Source organism: Tachyglossus aculeatus, chromosome 10 (assembly GCF_015852505.1).
Source record: "Tachyglossus aculeatus isolate mTacAcu1 chromosome 10, mTacAcu1.pri, whole genome shotgun sequence".
In the NCBI taxonomy this organism is placed as follows: Eukaryota; Metazoa; Chordata; class Mammalia; order Monotremata; family Tachyglossidae; genus Tachyglossus; species Tachyglossus aculeatus.
The window spans coordinates 10,278,791-10,300,569 of NC_052075.1; the positions used below are offsets into that span (position 1 = coordinate 10,278,791).

The window sequence follows — 21,779 nt, forward strand, 5'->3', positions numbered from 1 at the left end:
AATGCAGCAGACAACACAGAATGATCAATATGCATACACATACCCATAGTTAGATGGTAAAGAAAGTAAGAGACATGAAATGCAAATAAGGGCCAGCTTTTATGGCCCAATCAGTAGTACTTATTGAGTGCTTACTCTGTGCAGTGCACTGCCCTAAGTACTTGAAAAAGTACATTACAATAGAGGTAATAGATCGGATCACTGCCCATAAGGAGCAGGGGAAAGAGACATTAAAATAGATTAGGAATAGGGGAATTAAGTACAGTATAAGGACATTTTTAAAGAAGTACTGTGGAGCTGGGGTGAGTATCAAAGTGCCTAGGGGTACACAGATGGGTTCATAGTGGACACTGAAAGGGGGGGTGGATATAGGGAAATAAAGGACGTAGAAATGTGTTTTTAGGAAGGTTTTAAGGGTGGGGAGAGTGATGTGATGGACTGTCAGATATGAAGGGGGTGGGAAAGTTTCAGCCCGTGGGAGAATATGGGCAAGGGGTGGGTGGCAGGACAGGTGAGATCGAGGTGGAGTTAGAGGCTCATTAGAGGAGCAAAATGTGTGGCCTGGGTTGCAGTCGGAAATCAGCGAGGTTAGGCCCAAGAAAGCTGACTGCGTGCCTTAGAGCTGATAGTAAGGAGTTCCTGTTTGCTGCGGAGGAGGATAGACAATCACTGGGGCGTGAGTTAAGAAAGTACGGACTGAACCGTTTTTCAGAAAAATAATCTGGGCAGCAGCATGAAGTATGGACTTGAGAGGGGGGAGACAAGAGGCAGGGACAGCAGCGAGGAGGCTGATGCAGTAGTCAAGGCAGGAAATGTTGAGAGCCTGGATCAGCATGGTAGCACTTTGAATGGAGAGGAAAGGGCAGCTTTTAGAGATATGAGGGTGGATTTTGTGAACAACAATGTGTGGGCTGAATGAGAGATAAGTTGAGAACAAAGTCATGGTTACAGGCTTGAGACAGGGAGGAAAGTGGTCCCATCTACACTGATAGGAAAGTCAGGCAGAGGACAGGGTTTGGGAGGAAAGAGGAGGAGTTCTGTTTCAGACATGTTAAGTTTGAAATGTCAGCAGGGCATGAAAGTAGATGTGTTTGACGGCAGGAGGAAATATGACACTGCAGAAATGAAGAGAGGGCAGGACTGGAGAGGTAGATTTGGGAAGCATCCACTTAGAAATAGTATTATTATTATGGCATTTGTTAAGCACTTTACTATGTGCCCTGCATTGTTCTAAGTGCTGGAATAGATTCATTCAATCATATTTATTGAGCTCTTACTGTGTGCAGAGCACTGTACTAAGTGCTTGAAAAGTACACTTTGGCAACAGATAGAGACAATCCCTATCCAAAAACGAGCTCACAGTCTAGAAGATACAAGTTAATCAGGTTGGACACAATCCCTGTCCTCCTACATGGGCTAACAACCTAAATAGGAGGAAGTGCAGGTACTGAATCCTCATTTTGCAGGTGAGGAAACAGACTCAGAGAAATGAGGTGACTTGCCCAAGGTCAGAGCAGGCAAATGGCGGAACCGGAATTAGAACGCAGGTCCTCTGACTCCCAGGCTCAGTTTCCACCGGGGCATGTTATGTTCCCATTGAAGTTGTACTTCATAGCTGATAGTTGATACTTGATAGTTTCCAAGGAAGTAGATGAAAAAGAAAAGGGGGCCCAGAACTGAGCCTAAAGGACTCCATATTTGGAAGCTAGAAGGTAGAAAAGGAGCTTGCTTAAAAAGCAGCATGGCCTAGTGGAACCAGCATGGGCCTGGATATCTGAAGGACCTGGGCTCTAATCCCAGTTCCACCATTTGTCTGCTGTGTGGCCTTGGTCAAATCACTTAACTTCTCTGTGCCTTAGTTACCTCATCAGCAAAACAGGGATTAAAAACTGTGAGCCCCACGTGGGAACACGGACTGTGCCCAACCTGATTAGTTTGTATCTTTCCCAACACTTAGAGTAGAGTGCCTGGCACAGAGTAAGCACACTTAAATACCATGAAAAAAAGATGTCCAGGCTAAAGGGCTAATGCTCAAACCTCCAACAAGGTGGTAAGGTCTACTACCAGCTTTGCTTCCTAAGGGCAGGCACAAACATATCAGAGTGAAGGACTGACAACTGAGTGTTCAGACAGCTAAGCACTTGGGAGGCCCAATCCATCAGCACCTCCTCTAACAGTGAAGGGAACAAACGTAACTAGAGATTACCAAACTAAACACTAGGAATTCACATTGACAAGGGCAATTTTACAAGACTTTTCCCCTGTATTCATGAACAAAATTCTGCCATATGCCTCAGCTTCTAAATCTGAGAACAATAGCTTAGGAACCCATTTTTTTTTTTAATTGATTACTTAAAATGAAGGAGCTTACAGAGAGTTTAACAACCAACTCTTGGTACTGGGAAGAATTACACATTATTCAGGGGAAAGGGCAGATTACCCTTTATAAACTCAACTGGTTTATCAGGATATTAGATTGTAAAATGGGGAAATAAATGTCTCTGTATACTGAATTTAGAGGTACAAGGAGAAGCAAACCTTTAGAATACAAAGCTAGAAAACGGTAATACCTCTTGACCAGTAAGAAAAAGTAGAAGATCTCCTTCCTCCTCTTCACACATGTGAATTTGGATCACTGTCCTGATGGCTGCCTCAAGGTAGTCTCTTTCAGGTTCTGGGGTATAGAAGATTTCCACCGGGTGCGTACGGCCAGGGATAGTTAAGAGAGGACAATTATCGAAGTATATCTGGAATTTTCCTGCATCTAAAGTAGCACTCATAACTATAACCTGTAAAAGAAATGGGAAGAAAGATCAAACATTTCTTTAGAGGGAAAAGAATTGATGGATTGAGGGACCACATCATTTCATGTATTGATGAAACCTTGAATGGATCCCCCAAACAGTACAATTTTAAAGGAAGCTTTGGGGTTTACAAGTTCCAACCCACTGGATTCATTCTGCAACTTGAGTAAACACACAGAACTTCTGTCTTACCTTTAAGTCTGATCTCTGCCTCACAACCTCCTTTAGAACACCCATCAGAATATCTGTAGCCAGTGTCCTTTCATGGGCCTCATCAAGGATTATAACCCCATAGCGCTCAAGAAGAGGGTCGTTCATGGCTTCACGAAGTAACATTCCATCAGTCATATACCTAAATTTAAAAGGAATAAATCGTGAGACCTAAAGACTATTTTTCCGTAACTGAGTAGACGTAGTTCAGTCACAGGAGGTTCTTGAGGAGTGAGGAGACATGATGCACTGAACGTTTTTGCTAAAAAAAAATGATGGGTGCAGCAGAGTGAAGTATGTATGGACTGGTGTGTGGAGAGACAGGAGGCTCAATAAGCGCTCAATAAATACGATTGATGATGATGATGATGAGGCAGATGGAGTAGTCGTGGCAGGATATGTGCTTGGAGTAGCGTGGTAATGGAGAGGAAAGGGCGGATTTTAGTGATGCTGTGAACCCACAGGATTTAGTGACATTGAATATGTGGGTGGAACGAGAGCACTGAGTCAAGAACAACACTAGGGTTATGGGCTTGTGAAATGGAGAGGAGAGTGATGGTGTCCACAGAGACAGGAAATTTATGGGAAGGAAAGGGTCTGGGTGGGAAGAGAAGGAGTTCTGTCTGGGACATTCATATAGCAGTTTCAGTCTAAGATAACCAACCTCTAATAACCAACCAACTTTTCCCAAAACCAAACCAAAACCAGGACATGAAATATCTAAAGCCAAAGTGGGTCAGGAAAAGAAAATTTAACAATAAGAATGTTCAATTAAACATACCAAGAGCACCATCTCAAAAGACTAGATTTCTTAGAAAATTTAAGCACCACATAACTGTGACAGAAAATAGAATTAAATTAATGGCACTGGTAATAGCATAAAGCATCATTCACTTTATCCTGGAGTTGATTCTGCCAGAGACAAGGTAAACTGAATCCTTGTAGATGCCAGTTTTAAAATAGAGAAAAGGTTTCAGACCTCTTCCAGCTAAGCTCAGAGAATGCATCTGCACTCTGCAATCACATGAACTAAACAAAGCTACTTTGCCTTCTAGCGCATTAGAAGACACATATGCAGCATGTTCAACTCATGGGGGTTAAATAATTCCTTAAATACAGGTCTGTCTTCAGACTAAGAGTGTAGTACCCTTGGTACAAGATCTTGACAATCATCCAATTATTGAGCTCTTACTATGTGCAGAGCACTATACTAAGCCCTCGGGAGAGTACAACACAACAGAATTAGCAGACACATTCCCTGCCCATAACAAGCTTATTTATAGTCTAGAGGGATGTTGTTTTGCTGCATGGTTTTTTTTTAAGGAGTTCTATCTGGTTATTTTCACTATTTATTCCTCAACAGAGCAGAATGATCTGTCTGATGATACACTGAAATATCTGAACAAGTATGCCTCTGATGAACAATTATCCATGAAGGGATTTTAGTAACCCTTTCTTATGTGAATTTGCTTTTACACTGATTGCCTCTTCTCAGAATTCAATCCTCCATTGTTAGGAAAATTATTATCATGGTTTTATATATATGACACCAAAATTCAAACAGTATACCTCAGCGGTGAATGGCCGAGACCTGCCTGGCTTGTGGTAATCACAAATGGAGCAGTTCTAACACTGGCTCTGGATACACTGTGGTGGTAAAAAGGCAAATTCCAGAAGAACCCCAGGCAAAGGAGATTGTACATAGCATGTGTGCTGGATGAAGTGCATTGTCAATGCCTTACTACAGTGATTAGTACAGTACAGCTCCAGTGCTCAGTACTGTACTTGGCACATAGTAAGCACTTTATACCAAAGAAATTTTAAAAATTAACATTTGCAACCACCCTTGCATGCATGAAATCTCTTAGATGCCCCAACTGCTAAACAGAATGGAAAGCTAATGTAAATGTATTATATGTGTGTATCCTCACACAAATACATCCCCATCCCCAACTCCCCAAACACACAAAAGATGGCAAAAAAAGAATTCACTACTAGGAAATGTTTACCCTAATCTCTTCTAATATCAGAGTGAACTTGATCTAAGATCACAGACAACTGCTTCAGGCTACAAGCATTACGTTTAAGATTTAGAAGAGTAATTCCAAGTAGTCCTCACCAACCTTCGCCTATTAGGTTGAAGGCCAGCCTAAGAAAATGAAAAGGAATCAGAAACAAAGTAACTCAACATGGTCCATTGTGAAGATGGAGTATTTAAGAGGAAAGAAGGTAGCCATCCTAAAAATCAACCAATGGTATCTACTGAGCACTTACTTTGTCCAGTGTACAGAACACTGTTTTAACTGGTTGGGAGAATTCAATATAACAGAGTTGGTAGACATATTATCTACCATACATCCGTACTTCCTTTGCTCAAGTGCTGGCATATTATAAAATTACAATTCAAAAACACCTCAAACCCAGTTTAATCCAGCAGGTACAAGCTTAAAGAAATTGAGAGGCTAGCCATTATACCTATATCAGCATTCGGCAAAGGAGTTGCTCCTGATCAATAGTATCTACTAAGCACTGATTCCGTGGAGTACTGAATTAAGCGTTTAAACAGTACAATAAAGTAAACGTAATCCCCGCTCTCAAGTTTACAATCCAGCAGGATCAAAGGCTTCATATAGACTTGGGGTGCCAAGACGCAGGCTTGAAAAGCAATGAAGTTTGGAAAAGCGACAAAGCCCTTAGCACAGCAATGGACTAACAGACGACGTAACCGTTTGTTGGACACGCATCTATCTTTTCAGCCAGACACAAACAGGATCTTATCACCTCAGAATCATCTTCACACCAAGCCACATTTTTATTGTCAATGGGAGACAGAAAATGCTGCCTTTGGACATATTTTCACTGACTCTGCTCTTTCTCGTTCCTTCCCAAGCACTTAGTACAGTGTTCTGCGCTCAGTAAGCGCTCAATAAATAAGACTGAATGAATGAATCAACCTCTAGACTGACGCTCCTGGTGAACAGGGAAGGTATCAAGTACCAACTCCGCTGTATTTTACTCTCCCAAGTGCTTAGTGTGGAGCTCTGCACATACTGAGCACTCAATACCACCAACTGATCCTTTTTCACACCTCTCAGCTGCAAGGAGCCACAAGACCATAAGCTAAGGAACTGTTCAGAAAGAATGCCTCAATTGCCATGGCAACTTCATAACCACACCCTCAGAAAAATGGTGACTTGCTACAATACACCTATGGCCTCAAAATTCCTCTAAATCTCATCTGCAAACTCTGTATGATGTCAACATTGATCACCGATGTTAAGGCAGTTCCGAGGTTCTGAACTGTCACCAGTTTACAGTACTTATTTCACACACAAAAATGCAAGCAACCTCCTGAACTTAAAGTCCACCCTTTCTTATTGCCAGAAATAACTCCTGACAATTATGGCTTACTGCAGCACTAAAAGATGCACTATAAAAGATCTTAGCCTTTGGAAAAAACTGAAATGAAGGACAGTTGAGTTTAATGAATTACAATTCTCATGAATTGTCACATTAACTGATGAAAGAAGTTTGTGCAATAAAAATAGATTGCTTTTAGGCCAAAATCTTGTCCAACTACTTTACCAGAGCAGAGCTTAGCACTTAAAAGATGCTAAAGTGACATTTGAAGTTTGACAGGAAACAAAATATGGTGGCTGTGCTCAGAGTTGGGGGGTGTTTGTGTAAAATCTGAATATTAGATTTTGTGAACGGGTTTATCACCACTTGAGAACCCCAAGATACTCTGACCAGCACTACATTTGCCATGAAGATATGGTACCAGTTACTAATTTTTTGTTAAGCAAGGCAAAACTAAAGTGACAGGAAACCCAAAATTAAAAAAGGCACACCCAATGAGGGACTAAGGAGTTTTTACTGATATGAGGCTCACAGGAAGCCCCCACAATCTACTTCTGCTCATATTTCTCAAAATGTGCCAGCCCCTCAGGGTGTCAAAATCACAGGAAACTGCAAGGGGATGCAGCAGAGCACCCAAGGACAGTTTTTCCCCCAATTGTGCTTCAGTTTTCCTAGGGTTTTAATAACTTGTTCAGTTTCCACAGGGAGGAAGAGGGCGTCAGCACGAAAGACACATGGATTAAAAATTCCAAAACCATGTTTTCCTGAGCAACCATGGTATAACCAGATCGTTCCAGTATTTTTTTTATGGCATACATTCAGCCCTCACTACATGCTAGGCACTGCACTAAGCACAAGGGTAGATAGAAGCTAAGCAGGTTGGACACAGTCCAGGTCCCACGTGGGCTCACGGTCTCAATCCCCCTTTTACGGATGAAGGAAACTGAGTCACAGAGAAGTTAAGCAACTTGTCTAAGGTCACAGAGCAGGCAAATGGCAGAGATGACAACGGAACGCAGATCCTTCTGATTCCCAGGCCCACGCTCTAGCCACTAGGCCGAGCTGATTCTTCAAAGTTTCACCCAGTAAGCATAAATATTCAAAAGTGGGTGACAGCAAGCCCTATTGGAAGGAGCACGAGACTGGGAGCTTTAGAGAAGCATGCTTCTCAGGACCCACATTTGACGTTCTCCATCTTTTGCATTTCGATGACACAACTTAAGCATGCAATTTGCTGGTGAGGTACTTACTTCAGAATCGTTTTTGCACTGCTGCAGTCTTCAAAACGGATGGAGTAACCCACTTCCTGGCCCAACATCACGTCCATTTCGTCAGCCACTCTCTGCGCCACGCTCATAGCAGCCACTCTCCTGGGCTGGGTACAGGCTACCCCTCTCTTGGGACCAGGTAATGACCGCATGTACTCAACACACCACTGCGGGATCTAGGAGAGTGACACGTTTGGTTAAGTTGACTGAGCAAAGCAAGATAAGTTCACGCTATCATCAAATGACATTTAACAGAAATTTGTTCAACTCAGTCTAATGACTGGAGCTCCACTTACTCAGAAAACAAACAAATCTCAATTAAAAGGCTGAAATTTTGAAGACTGAAGGAAGCCACTAATCTATATTATGGTTTACCAATGACGTAACGGGGGTATACATCTCAAAATGAGAAATTTAAACAGTATTTTGCCTTTTGAAAAACGTGCCAGGAAAATTACAGGAATTCACTGATGCATAGCCTATTCAAGAATGTTTATACTCAACTGATGAAATCACGGTCTAGCATAACTGTCCCACAGTAACTCACAGCATAAAAATCAGTGGCCAGCTAATGTCTGTTCTGAGACCATAAACCTCATTCAAGTTGAACATACTGCTAAGTAGCTGTTTTTAAATATTATTTTCTAACAATATACTTTACAGGGCTCTACAAAACCAATAGTTTTTAAATATTACAAATCAAACACTGTTCCAAGAGGTTTAAATAATCATTAGGCAAAAAGTTCTCAGCCTGCAAATGAATAAACGAAGGTGCCTAAAAAACAGTACTGTCATTTGCATTGCCCGGGAAAAACTACAATTTTTATCAGGGTCCCCTACTGCAACTTTTCAGGAGGATTAAAGCAGTCAGGGCCTCTCCACCATCCTAACAGTACCAGATGGGGAAGAGGGTCAGTTTTAACTACCACCAGACTCAAGGTAGTCTCTTAACCCCATGAAGCCCAGCCAAAGATAACTGCTGCAGGAAAGAACCAATTTTACCACAGAGCAGCAGAGCGGATAGCAGTGACAGAACTCATAGTTCTGCCATCTGCTTCTGTATCCAGTAGGTCCCAGAAGGGCTTAATAGTAGAAACTGATTTCTGATACTGGAAGAAGAAAAAGTAGGAGGCTGGGAGGGTGGAGAAGAGGAAGGGTAGCCCAAATGGGTGAACTAAAGAAAAATAGCTTGCTGAGCTTCTTCGTTGCAATACAGCAGCAACCTAGTGAGCTGGGAACCAATGATTCTTACAAACTAACGGCCTGACCAGTTTCTTGAAGTCCCTATTCTATGTCTAGCTATCCCCCTCTTCAGGAGGGTAACACAGTAAAGTGTAGAAAGCAAAGGAAAGGTGGTGGGAAAAAGAACTTCAGGCAAGGTAGCACAGTAACTTAGCATGCTAAGCTGTTAAAAGCCAGATCCAGATTTGAGTACAAGTTGATCATCCCTAGTCTAATTAGTAGGAATCCAACAAAAAGAGAAGCCACCTATACCTCCATCCCCAAATTGCTCCTTTATGGTAGCAGCGTTGGTGGTGATGATTTGGTTAAATTTGAAACAGCAAGTCACAGAAGACATACTCTCCAAAATATAATCTGGAAACCTCGAGGTACTCTCAGAATTCATAAAGTCATATCTGGGGGTCTTGTAGCTAATAGATAGATATCTTTCGCAAAGGAATGAGGCGGTAAAGGGTTCTTCTGAGGGGAAGGAGGTATGGTATTTGTTGGAATGACAGGAAAAGCTAGTGCTTTTCCATCTCAAACCAGCGCTTTGCACCCTTTCAAGCAAAGGAAATAGGTACGAGCCAATAGGTTGCTATATGGGGCTTTAGGTTAGTACCCATATAAAGAACCAAGACACTCGTTTGAGCATTTCCCATATTCTGCTTCTTTCATTTATCCCCAGAGAGCACTAGTTCATGCCACAGACAGTGAAAGCAAGGAAACTAGACTGAGCAACTACAGATAACCTCGCTTTCCATCCACTAGTGTCAGAGTGAAGCGGAGTTCTTCCATGCATTGACTTTACCACTGAGAGAAAAGCAAAATGATGGCCGACAACTTAAATGAATGATGCTGGTCTACAGGCGACTAAGAGTTGACCATTACTACATCTTTTATAAAAGACAACAACTTTCTGAAGACTGATAAGTGGAAAGGGGAATACACAACAGCACTTGCATTCCTAGACAGCTTAAAAGTGAAAATCTACTTCAACTTATCTCATCCTTTGAGAAAATTTCAAAGCATGCTTACATTGTTTCAGCGTTCTTCAGAAGAACAAATATTAATGAATGCAAGGGAACTGTAAGATAGAAAAGGGAACATCATAACACAAACTCACCTGTGTTGTTTTGCCAGAACCTGTCTCACCAACCAATACAAAGGATTGATGCCTAACCAGGATATCTGTAAACCTATCTTTGTACTCCCAAACAGGGAGCAGAAGCCGCTTTTTTAGTATATCATAGTAACGAGGTGTATGGGGTAGATTAGTGAATGGATTAATACACTGTGGAAGTGATGTGTGTCCTGCATGTCCTGTGTGTGTCGAATGCCCAGAATGTGTTGAATGTGTTGAGTGTGTTGAGTGTGCTGAGTGTGACGATGCTTTTAAAGGTGATAATCCAGCACTCAGAAGTATAGCATTTGTTGAGGCACGCAATTCCTTTTCTTTCTCTTTCTCCCTCTCCCGTTCTCTATCTCCTCTGTCACGCTCTCTGTCGCGATCTTTAGCACGATCTTCACGATCCCGGTCACGATCCCGATCTTTCCTAAAAATTCAAAATTCAGAATTTAGATACTGCTAAATTAACATCGCGAGGCACTCCCAACTACTAAGCGCATATCGAGTTGCGTTACAGCATTTCCCAGCATTAGGTCAGTCAACTCAAGAACTTCAGTCAAATAATGCAACTGCTTCAGTTCTCTCAGCTATTACAAAGATGGTCTTGAAATCGGCGGGGAATCTGGAGCCAGGACTATCATAAGGATAAAACAGAGAGGTGTGTGAAAGTCGCATCCCAACGATGACCTTGGCACATCTACTGTGCCAGTTACTATGGGTCCCATTCATTAAGAATCACTAGAACTGATTTTAGGCAAAATCCTAGAACATCACCCTCAGGTATACAATGAGTTCTTTGCGCAGCAATGGTTTCGGTGGCCATGCCCACATAGAACTAACCTGATGGAAGCCTGAACCAGATACTCATGTAATGTGTCTGCACCTTAATAGGGCCAGCTGTATCTGATTAGACCAGCTAGTGATGATGTAGCACGTGGCTAGAACATAGGTTTGAGGGCTTGCTTCTTATCTCAAAAGACTACTAAAACATCCTGTAGCCTTTACTTCAAGCTACCTCTCTAAACATTCTGGGTGTGCCGAACCCAAGTCAAATTCCCACTTGTGCACTCTTGGCCAGCACTTTGTACAGTGCTGTGACAAAGTGTTTAATAAATACTACTGCTATTCTATTTCTACCAGGGAAATTTTAATACTATCATTCAGGAGTTGAGGCTATATTTCATTCATGCACCCGGTCGTATTTATTGGGCACTTACTGTACTAAGCGCTTGGAAAGTACAATTCAGCAACAAATAGAGACAATCCCTACCCTACAACGGGCTCAGTCCAGAATTGCTAATGGCATTTCTTCTGATGGGTAGGACTCTGCACGCAACTTAGCTAACCAACTCAATGTGCTGCCTGGAGGAGTAGGCCTCTCTGGGAAGAAACAGTAACCCAGAGGCAGAACAAGCATGTAATCTATAGCAGTCCCACTCAAAAAATGAAACCTGACCCCAAAGCACAATTCTTACTTCAGTTTAAGCTGATTCATAATCATAAATTGTGGTACTGTTAAGTGCTGACTATGTCCCAGGCAGTGTACTAAGCACCAGGGTAGAGTCAAGGTAATTGAAGCAACGCAACAGAAGCAGCATGGCCTAGTGGCAAGAACACAGGCTTGGGAGTCAGAGGACGTGGGTTCTAATTCTGCTCTGCCACTTGTCTGCCTTGTACCCTTGGGCAAGTCTCTTCGCTTCTCTGGGTCTCACTCCATCTGTAAAATGGGAATTAAGATTGTGAGCTCCCCGTGGGACAACCTGATTACCTAGTATCTACCCCAGTCCTTAGAACAGCGCATGGCACATAGTAAGCACTTAAATACCATTATTATCATTAATTAGGTCAGACACAGTCCCTGTACCAAACTGGGCTCACAGTCTTCATCCCCATTTTACAGGTGAGGGAACTGAGGCCCAGAGAAGTGAAGTGACTTGCCCATGGTCATACAGCAGAAAAGTGGCAGAGCCAAGATTAGGATCCAGGTCCTTCTGACTCCCTGGCCTGTATGCTATCCACTAGGTCACAATGCTTCTCAGGCCATTCATGCATATCCAGTGGCCATTCTCCCCCCAATCCCTCACACTCCAAAAATATTGTTTTCTGCATGAAGTTTCTTCCAAAACTGGCCAACCCTGACGCGGCCAACATTCCTATATTCTAAAAAGTACCAGCACTGACATCCCATCCCAATGCTTTACAAGTTACTTGGCCACCACATAAATGGAGCAGGAAAAGAGCAGAATGACTCAGAAGCCTGAAGTGCAATCACCAGGTGCTCCCAATATTACTGATCAGAAAATCTTACGGCTTGGCGGAAAGTGAAAAGAGACGAAAAACCACCCAAAATAAAGCCTACCCTTTATTCCTTGGGTACACAATTAACCAGTCTTCTTAATGGTCTCACGGGATGTCTCAGTCCTTTCTAGAGGACATTTGACACAATACCATTCCTGCCCATTCCACTCCCTCTGCACCTAATTCAATGTCCTCAGTATTCACTGTCACGGAGTTTGCCTGCCCAAACAAATGACTGAGTTGTGTGAGATACCTGTGGTCCTACCTACAATATTCAGTACGTGTATTTTTAAAAAGAGACCAGTAACTGTGATTTCTGTTATTTAAGAGACGTGGCAAAACAGGGTAACGTTAATTAAAATACCTGTTTCCAAATTACAGACTTCATATCGAAGTTTTACAACTTAAATTATCATATACCCATTCAATTTGCCTCAGTTATCACCCAAGCTATAAACCCATGCTTATTAATGTCGGTGTCTGACCCACAATAATTTTAAATTTGTAAATGTGGAAAGTTAAAATGATTTTGTCAGTAATTGTTGCAACCTTGGGCTAAATACAAACCCTCTAAAAAAAAAAAATAAGGAAAGTGTGCTCAAAACACTTCTTCTCAAAGATGTGTCAGGTAAATGTGCAGGCTGGAAACAGCAGTTATTTTGGGGGTGCACATTACGAGCCAGATGAGTTTTCCACCTTTCCCCTAAAGGATCAGAGGCAGCTGAGGTCAATGGCACTCACATGATTCCCTAAGGAACACCACTTACCCACTGTCAGGGCCTGAAAATGTTCACAGGAAGAAAACTGAAGTAGGGACTTCATGTACAGTAAAAGTCACAACTCAAAGTCTGCTTTTAACGTAGCAAATGCCAAAAATTCCAAGACATTATGGAATGGAGAAATGCCAAAGTGAAATGGAGATGCAGGGTGCTAGAAAATGCTCCAAGTTCTGAATGGTTCTACTTGTGTACTAAAAGCATACCAGGGAAATGAATTTTAGCTCGCTCTCAAGCCACTTGGCCAATTAGCACAGACCCAGCCATACTAAATAACAGTGTGTCCCCAGACTAAAAATTTTAAGTATTAATTTCCAAGTCTATAGCAGAGGTCATTTCCATCCTTTATCTGTCGTCGCAGACAAACTGGTTTCCATTCGAAAGCGCCCAAGTCACAAACATGATTTACCTCAAACAGCTAGGAAGGAGCATGGCCTAGTGGAAAGAGCACAGGCCTGGCAGCCAGGAGGATCTGGGTTCGACTCCTGGCTCCGCTAACTTGCCTCTTGTGTGGCCCTGGGTCACTGAACTTCCCCGGGCTTTGGTTTCCTCATCTGAAAAATGGGGATCCAATGCTTCTTTGCCATTCCCCTTTAGACTCTGAGCCCCATGTAGAATAGGGTCAGTGTCTGTCATCTTAATGGAGTGCTATCTAAGTGCTATTAAGCTATTAAAACATGAAAATAGGTTCTCTGTGACATTAAAAGGTGGCATGTTATTCAAGCAACTTCGAGCTTTTTGAGGGTTGTATGACTCTCTTGAGAGTCAGAGCCTCAAGTGGGCCACGGAGGGTGTTCAGCCTGATTAACTTTTATCTAACCAGTGCTTAGAGCAGTGGCTGACATATAATAAGCACTTAAATACCATTTAAAAAATCAAGTTAAAAGAAACTTACCAATTAGTAAAATCCAAACTTTTCATGCTTGCCATGAACTTCAACAAGAATGGTCAGAAAAGTTTGAGTAACGCAGCTGAATAATACCTCTCTCCCCTTTTCAAATATCCTAAAAATCTAGCTGGTGAAACTTTTTTTTTTTTAAACACGGAGGCATCAAAAAATAACATACAATGATTAATTCCTCCAAGACAATGCTCATATACCCAGATTCTACTATTATGTAAAATTAATGGGCTCAACGTCCACGGAGCTACATTTGGGCCCAAGTATAAACCTAGAAAAAAATTCAACTTTATAAAACGTAGGTCTTCATACTGACAAAACACCATGTGGAGGGGATACTCGATTGGACACGGAATGTAAACCAGGTCCTAAATGTTAACGTTATTGAAATTCAGGCTGTTGTTCTCTCGACTGAAGGTCCAAGTAATGCCACTAGGCATTTGAGTAGGGATATCTGGGTTAACATTATTTAAATTCAGGCTGTTGTTCTCTCAACTGAAGGTCCAAGTAATGCCACTAAGCATTTGAGTAGGGATATCTGGAATTCCAGGGGGGTGGACCTTAGCTACTATTACATGATGATGATTTTATTTGTTAAACACTTACTACGTGCCAGGCACTGTTCTATTCATTCATTCGTATTTATTGAGCGCTTCCTCTGTGCAGTGCACTGTACTAAGCACTTGGAAAGTACAATCCGGCAACAGATAGAGACAATCCTTACCCAACAACGGGCTTACAGTCTAGAAGTTCTAAGTGCTGGGGTAGATACAAGGTCATCCTTCTAGATTCTGAGCCCGTTGGTGGGTAGGGACTGTCTCTGTTGCCGAATTGTACTTCCCAAGTGCTTAGCCCAGTACTCCGCACACAATAAGCACTCCATAAATACGACAGAATGAATGAATCGGGTTGGACACAGTCCCTGTCCCACGTGGGGCTCACAGTCTCAATCCCCATTTTACAGATGAGGGAACTGAGGCCCAAGGAAGTCAAGTGACTTGCCCATGGTCACACAGCAGACAAGTGGCAGAGCTGGGATTAGAACCCACGACCTCTGAGTCCCAAACCCGTGCTCTTGTTACTAGGCCACGGTGCTCCAAAGGGGGAAAAAAAAACATACAGGGGGGCCTGTGGCTGGAGAGCCTTCCACGATCCTGGGCGGAAAATCGAAATTTGCAGAGAGTGAGGAAGAACGCGTGAGCTCTGGGTGGGAGCCCGTGCTGTAATAATAATAATAATAATAATGGCATTTATTAAGCGCTTACTATGTGCAAAGCACTGTTCTAAGCGCTGGAGAGGTTACCAGGTGATCAGGTTGTCCCACGTGCGGCTCACAGTCTTTATCCCCATTTTACAGATGAGGTAACTGAGGCACAGAGAAGTGAAGTGACCTGCCCAAAGTCACACAGCTGACAATTGGCGGAGCCGGGATTTGAACCCATGACCTCTGACTCCAAAGCCCGGGCTCTTTCCACTGAGCCACGCTGCTTTGCTGTAGCCGGTGAGACCGTCGTTGGGTAGGGACCGTCTCATCTGTTGCCGTATTGTAGTTCCCCGGTAAGTGCTCAGTTAATACGACAGAATATTTGTTAAGCGCTTACTATATTCCAAACACTGCTTTAAGCGATTGAATGAGTGAATGCATGGTGGCTGGGGCCTGATGAGGGGGAAGGAGAGGGTGGCGGAAGTGGATTCATTCATTCGATGGTATTTATCGAGCGCTTACTGCGTGCAACACACTGTACTAGGCGCTTGGGAAGTACAAATGGGAAACAGATAGGGCCGGTCCCTCCCCACCAACGGGCTCAGAGTCTAGAAGAGGGAGACGGACAACACAAGTGGCTGCCCCCACTGTGAGCCCGTTGGTGGGGGGGGGACCGTCTCTATCTGTTGCCCATTTGTACTTCCCGAGCGCTTAGTCCAGTGCTCTGCACTCCGTAAGCGCTCAAGACACACGACTGAATGAAGGAATGAAGATTTGTGGGGGAAGCCCAACGGGAACATGGAGGCCCCAAAGCGAAGGAGGGAAGAAGTGGGATGGGCGGGCAGCATGGGGCCTCCCCGCTTTCCCTCCCGCTCGCGCTGCCTTCCATCTTTTCTGACGGCATTGACTCCTGCCGATTTGCTTTGTTGTCCATCTCCCCCTTTCACTCATTCATATCATCGTATTTATTGAGCGCTTACTGCGTGCAGAGCACTGGACTGAGTGCTGGGGAAGTACAGAGAGAAGCAGCGTGGCTCAGTGGCAAAAAGGCCCGGGCTTGGGAGTCAGAGGTCGTGGGTTCTAATCCCACCTCCGCCACTGGTCAGCTGGGTGATTTGGGGCAAGTCACTTCACTTCTCTGGGCCTCAGTTCTCTCATCTGTAAAATGGGGATGAAGGCTGGGAGCCCCTCGTGGGACAACCTTGATTACCTTGCATCCCCCCCGGTGCTCAGAACAGTGCCTGGCGCCTAGTAAGCGCTCAACAAGCGCTTCTGGCCTGTGAGCCCGTTGTTGGGTAGGGACCGTCTCTGTTGCCAACTTGGACTTCCCAAGCGCTTAGCCCAGTGCTCTGCACACAGTAAGCAGCGTGGCTCAGTGGAAAAGAGCCCAGGCTTTGGAGTCAGAGGTCGTGGGTTCAAATCCCAGCTCCGCCAATTGTCAGCTGTGTGACTCTGGGCAAGTCACTTCACTTCTCTGGGCCTCAGTTTCCTCATCTGTAAAATGGGGATGAAAACTGTGAGCCCCCCCCCCCCCGTGGGACACCCAGATTCATTCATTCAAGCGTATTTATTGAACGCTTACTGTGTGCAGAGCACTGTACTAAGCGCTTGGGAGAACAAGTTGGCTTTGTCTCCCCCTTCTAAACTGTGAGCTCACTGTTGGGTAGGGACCATCTCTCTATGTTGCCAACTTGTACTTCCCAAGTGCTTAGTACAGTGCTCTGCACATAGTAAGCGCTCAATAAAAACGATTGAATGAAAGTTGGGTAGGGACCGTCTCTATATGTTGTCAACTTGGACTTCCCAAGCGCTTAGTACAGTGCTGTGCACACAGTAAGTGCTCAATAAATACGATTGAATGAATATAGAGACGGTCCCTACCCAACAGCGGGCTCACAAACCGCATCACCTTGTAACCTCCCCAGCACTTAGAACAGTGCTTTGCACATAGTATGCGCTTAATAAACGCCATCATTATTAATAGTAGTAAGCGCTCAATAGAACAGTGCTCTGCACATAGTAAGTGCTTAATAAACGCCATCATTATTAGGAGTAGTAGTAGTAAGCGCTCAATAGAACAGTGCTGTGCACATAGTAAGCGCTTAATAAACGCCATCATTATTAGTAGTACTAAGCGCTCAATACAAGTGCTCTGCACATAGTAGGCGCTTAATAAAAGCCATCATTAGTAATAGTAGTAAGCGCTCAATAGAAGTGCTCTGCACATAGAAGGCACTTAATAAAAGCCATCATTAGCAGTAGTAAGCACTCAATAGAACAGTGCTTTGCACATTGTAGGCGCTTAATAAACGCCATCATTAGTAGTAAGCACTCAATAGAACAGTGCTCTGCACATTGTAAGCGCTTAATAAAAGCCATCATTATTAGCAGTACTAAGCGCTCAATAGAACAGTGCTCTGCACATAGTAGGCGCTTAATAAACGCCATCATTATTAGTAGTGCTAAGCGCTCAATAGAAGTGCTCTGCACATAGTAGGCGGTTAATAAAAGCCACATTAGTAGTAGTAGTAAGCGCTCAATAGAACAGTGCTCTGCACATAGTAGGCGCTTAATAAAAGCCATCATTCGTAGTAGTAGTAAGCACTCAACAAAACAGTGCTCTGCACATAGTAGGCGCTTAATAAATGCCATCATTATTAATAGTAGTAGTAATAAGAGCTCAATAAACACGATTGAGTGAATGAACGAGCCAATACCACCGTTATTATTACGAATTGGGGACAGAAACGGGCCACGGGCCCCTTCTTGACCGTGGGCCCGTCGGTGGGGATGGACTGTCGATTTGAGCCCACTGTTGGGTAGGGACTGTCTCTAGATGTTGCCAACTTGTACTTCCCAAGCGCTTAGTACAGTGCTCTGCACACAGTAAGCGCTCAATAAATACGATTGATTGATCTGTGGTTCCCGAGCGTTTAGTCCGGGGCTCTGCACGCTGTAAAGGGGCAGGGAATTGGGTTGAGGGGGTGAATGCCCTACTGAGAGCTCACCTCCTCCAGGAGGCCTTCCCAGACTGAGCCCCCTCCTTCCTCTCCTCCTCACCATCTCCTTCCCCTCCCCACAGCACCTGTATATATGTTTGTACGGGTTTATTACTCTATTTTACTTGTACATAAGTATATATGTACAAGCATATATATATATATATATATTTACTTGTATATATGTTCGTACATATTTATTACTCTATTTATTTTACTTGTACATATCTATTCTATTTATTTTATTTTGTTAATATGTTTGGTTTTGTTCTCTGTCTCCCCCTTCTAGACTGTGAGCCCACTGTTGGGTAGGGACCGTCTCAAGATGTTGCCAACTTGTACTTCCCAAGCGCTTTGTACAGTGCTCTGCACACAGTAAGCGCTCAATAAATACGATTGATTGATTACATATTTATTCTATTTATTTTGTTTTGTTAACAGGTCCTGTTTCGTTGCCTGTCTCCCCCTTCTAGCCTGTGAGCCCGCTGTTGGGTAGGGCCCGTCTCTAGATGTGGCCGACTTGGACTTCCCGAGCGCTTAGTACAGTGCTCTGCAATCAATCATGTACAAGTACAAGTAAAATAGAGTAAAAGACATGTACAAGTAAAACAGAGTAATAAATATGTACAAAGATATCTGCACACAGTAAGCGTTCAATAAATACGATTGATTGATTGACTACATATTTACTCTATTTAGGTTCTGTTTCGTTGCCTGCCTCCCCCCTCTAGCCTGTGAGCCCGCTGTTGGGTAGGGACCGCCTCTAGATGTGGCCGACTTCGACTTCCCGGGCGCTTAGTACAGTGCCCCCGCACACAGTGAGCGCTCGGTCAATTCGATGGGTTGATTGATTACATATTTATTCTATTTATTTAGGTTCTGTTTTCTTGCCTGCCTCCCCCTTCTAGCCTGTGAGCCCGCTGTAGGGTAGGGACCGTCTCTAGATGTGGCCGACTTGGACTTCCCGAGCGCTTAGTACGGTGCCCCGCAGGCAGTGAGCGCTCGGCAAATTCGATGGATTGATTACATATTTATTCTATTTATTTAGGTTCTGTTTCGTAGTCTGCCTCCCCCTTCTAGCCTGTGGGCCTGGAATGCCCCCAATCCCTCTGCCCATCTGCCAAGCTCGCTCTCTTCCTCCCTTCAAGGCCCTGCTGAGAGCTCACCTCCTCCAGGAGGCCTTCCCACACTGAGCCCCCTTCCTTCCTCTCCCCCTCGTCCCCCCTCCATCCCCCCCATCTTACCTCCTTCCCTTCCCCACAGCACCTGCATATATGTTTCTGCATATTTATTACTCTATTTTACTTGTACATATCTATTCTATTTATTTTGTTAGTATGTTTGGTTTTGTCTCCCCCTTTTAGACTGTGAGCCCATTGTTGGGTAGGGACTGTCTCTACATGTCGCCAATTTGTACTTCCCAAGCGCTTAATACAGTGCTCTGCACATAGTAAGCGCTCAATAAATATGATTGAGTGGGCCCGCTGTTGGGTAAGGACCGTCTCTAGATGTGGCCGACTTGGACTTCCCGAACGCTTAGTACGGTGCCCCCGCACACAGTGAGCGCTCGGTAAATTCGATTGATTGATTATATATTTACTCTATTTATTTAGGTTCTGTTTCGTGGCCTGCCTCCCCCTTCTAGCCTGTGAGCCCAATGTTGGGTAGGGACCGCCCCTAGATGTGGCCGACTTGGACTTCCCGAGCGTTTAGTACAGTGCCCCCGCACACAGTGAGCGCTCAATAAATCCGATTAATTGATTGATTACATATTTACTCTATTTATTTAGGTTCTGTTTTGTTGCCTGCCTCCTCCTTCTGGCCTGTGAGCCCGCTGTGGGGTAGGGACCGTCTCTAGATGTGGCCCACTTGGCCTTCCCGAGCGTTTAGTACAGTGCCCCCGCACACAGTGAGCGCTCAATAAATCCGATTAATTGATTGATTACATATTTACTCTATTTATTTAGGTTCTGTTTTGTGGCCTGCCTCCCCCTTCTAGCCTGTGAGCCCAATGTTGGGTAGGGACCGTCTCTAGATGTGGCCGACTTGGACTTCCCGAGCGTTTAGTACAGTGCCCCCGCACACAGTGAGCGCTCAATAAATCCGATTAATTGATTGATTACATATTTACTCTATTTATTTAGGTTCTGTTTCGTGGCCTGCCTCCCCCTTCTAGCCTGTGAGCCCAATGTTGGGTAGGGACCGTCTCTAGATGTGGCCGACTTGGCCTTCCCGAGCGTTTAGTACAGTGGCCCCGCACACAGTGAGCGCTCAATAAATCCGACTGATTGATTGATTACATATTTACTCTATTTATTTAGGTTCTGTTTCGTGGCCTGCCTCCCCCTTCTAGCCTGTGAGCCCAATGTTGGGTAGGGACCGCCCCTAGATGTGGCCGACTTGGACTTCCCGGGCGTTTAGTACAGTGTCCCGCACACAGTGAGCGCTCAATAAATCCGACTGATTGATTGATTGATTACATATTTACTCTATTTATTTAGGTTCTGTTTTGTGGCCTGCCTCCCCCTTCTAGCCTGTGAGCCCAATGTTGGGTAGGGACCGTCTCTAGATGTGGCCGACTTGGTCTTCCCGAGCGTTTAGTACGGTGCCCCCGCACACAGTGAGCCCTCAATAAATCCGATTAATTGATTGATTACATATTTACTCTATTTATTTAGGTTCTGTTTTGTTGCCTGCCTCCCCCCTCTGGCCTGTGAGCCCGCTGTGGGGTAAGGACCGTCTCTGGATGTGGCCGACCTGGACTTCCCGAGCGCTTAGTACGGTGCCCCTCACACAGGGAGCGCTCAATCCATCCGATCGATTGATTGATCGATTGGCCGGAGGCCTCCCGGCCCGAATTCTCCTCAGGGCCCAGGCCGCGAGGGCACCGCGTGGGTGCCCGGGGCCGGGCCGGGCCGCCTTCCCTTCCCGCCCTCCTCCCCGCCCGGTCGGCCGCCGTCCCCGCTCACCCATCGGCGCCCGTCCGCTTCTTCCCCGACGGGTAGTCCTCCCCCAGATCCAACCGGTGCCGCTTGGACATCTCGGCAATCTCCGCGGGCCCGACCTCCGGCCCCGGCGGCACCGACCGGCGGCCTCCCCTCACCGTCAGGGCCCGGGCCCAGCCGAGAAAATGGCGGCGGCGGCGGCGGCGGCCTCGCGCGCGCGCGCCAGCGAGCGAGAGGGAAGGAACGCCGCGGCCCGCCCCCTTCCCGCCTTACGTACGAGCGTGCGTGCCGGCGTGCCGCGTGCGCGCCCCCGCGAAGGCGCCTCGAGGAAGTCGCTCGCGCCCCCCCCCACCCTGCGTGCGTGCTGCGTGCGCGCGCCCGCGGCGGCTCCTCGAGGTCGTCGCCGGGGAGGGGAGGGAGCGGGCGGGAGGGGGCGGGGCTTCTTTCTCCCGCCGCTTCCGCGAAAGGGCTGATGGGAAACTGGCTGCTTCTTCCTCATTCATTCGTTCGTTCGTTCATTCATTCATCCATCCATCCATTCGTTCGTTCGTTCGTTCACTCATTCATTCGTTCAGCCATTCATTCATTCATTCATTCATCCATCCGTCCGTTCGTTCATTCGTTCGTTCGTTCATTCATTCACTCATTCATTCGTTCGTTCGTC

General features: G+C 45.0%; 1 protein-coding gene across 1 annotated transcript in view; it reads right to left on the bottom strand.

The window, feature by feature from the left end:
• DHX15 (DEAH-box helicase 15) overlaps positions 1-21,281 on the bottom strand; it is a 47,628-nt gene extending 26,347 nt beyond the window's left edge. Inside the window, exons 1-5 of the mRNA XM_038753280.1 lie at positions 21,140-21,281; positions 9,990-10,419; positions 7,625-7,818; positions 2,997-3,156; positions 2,571-2,789 (exon numbers count right to left, since the gene is read on the bottom strand). Of these exons, the coding sequence (XP_038609208.1) occupies positions 2,571-2,789; positions 2,997-3,156; positions 7,625-7,818; positions 9,990-10,419; positions 21,140-21,210 (1,074 nt within the window). The 5' untranslated portion in view covers positions 21,211-21,281. The remainder of the gene's footprint in view (positions 1-2,570; positions 2,790-2,996; positions 3,157-7,624; positions 7,819-9,989; positions 10,420-21,139) is intronic.
• Between the last annotated feature and the right edge of the window lie 498 nt (positions 21,282-21,779).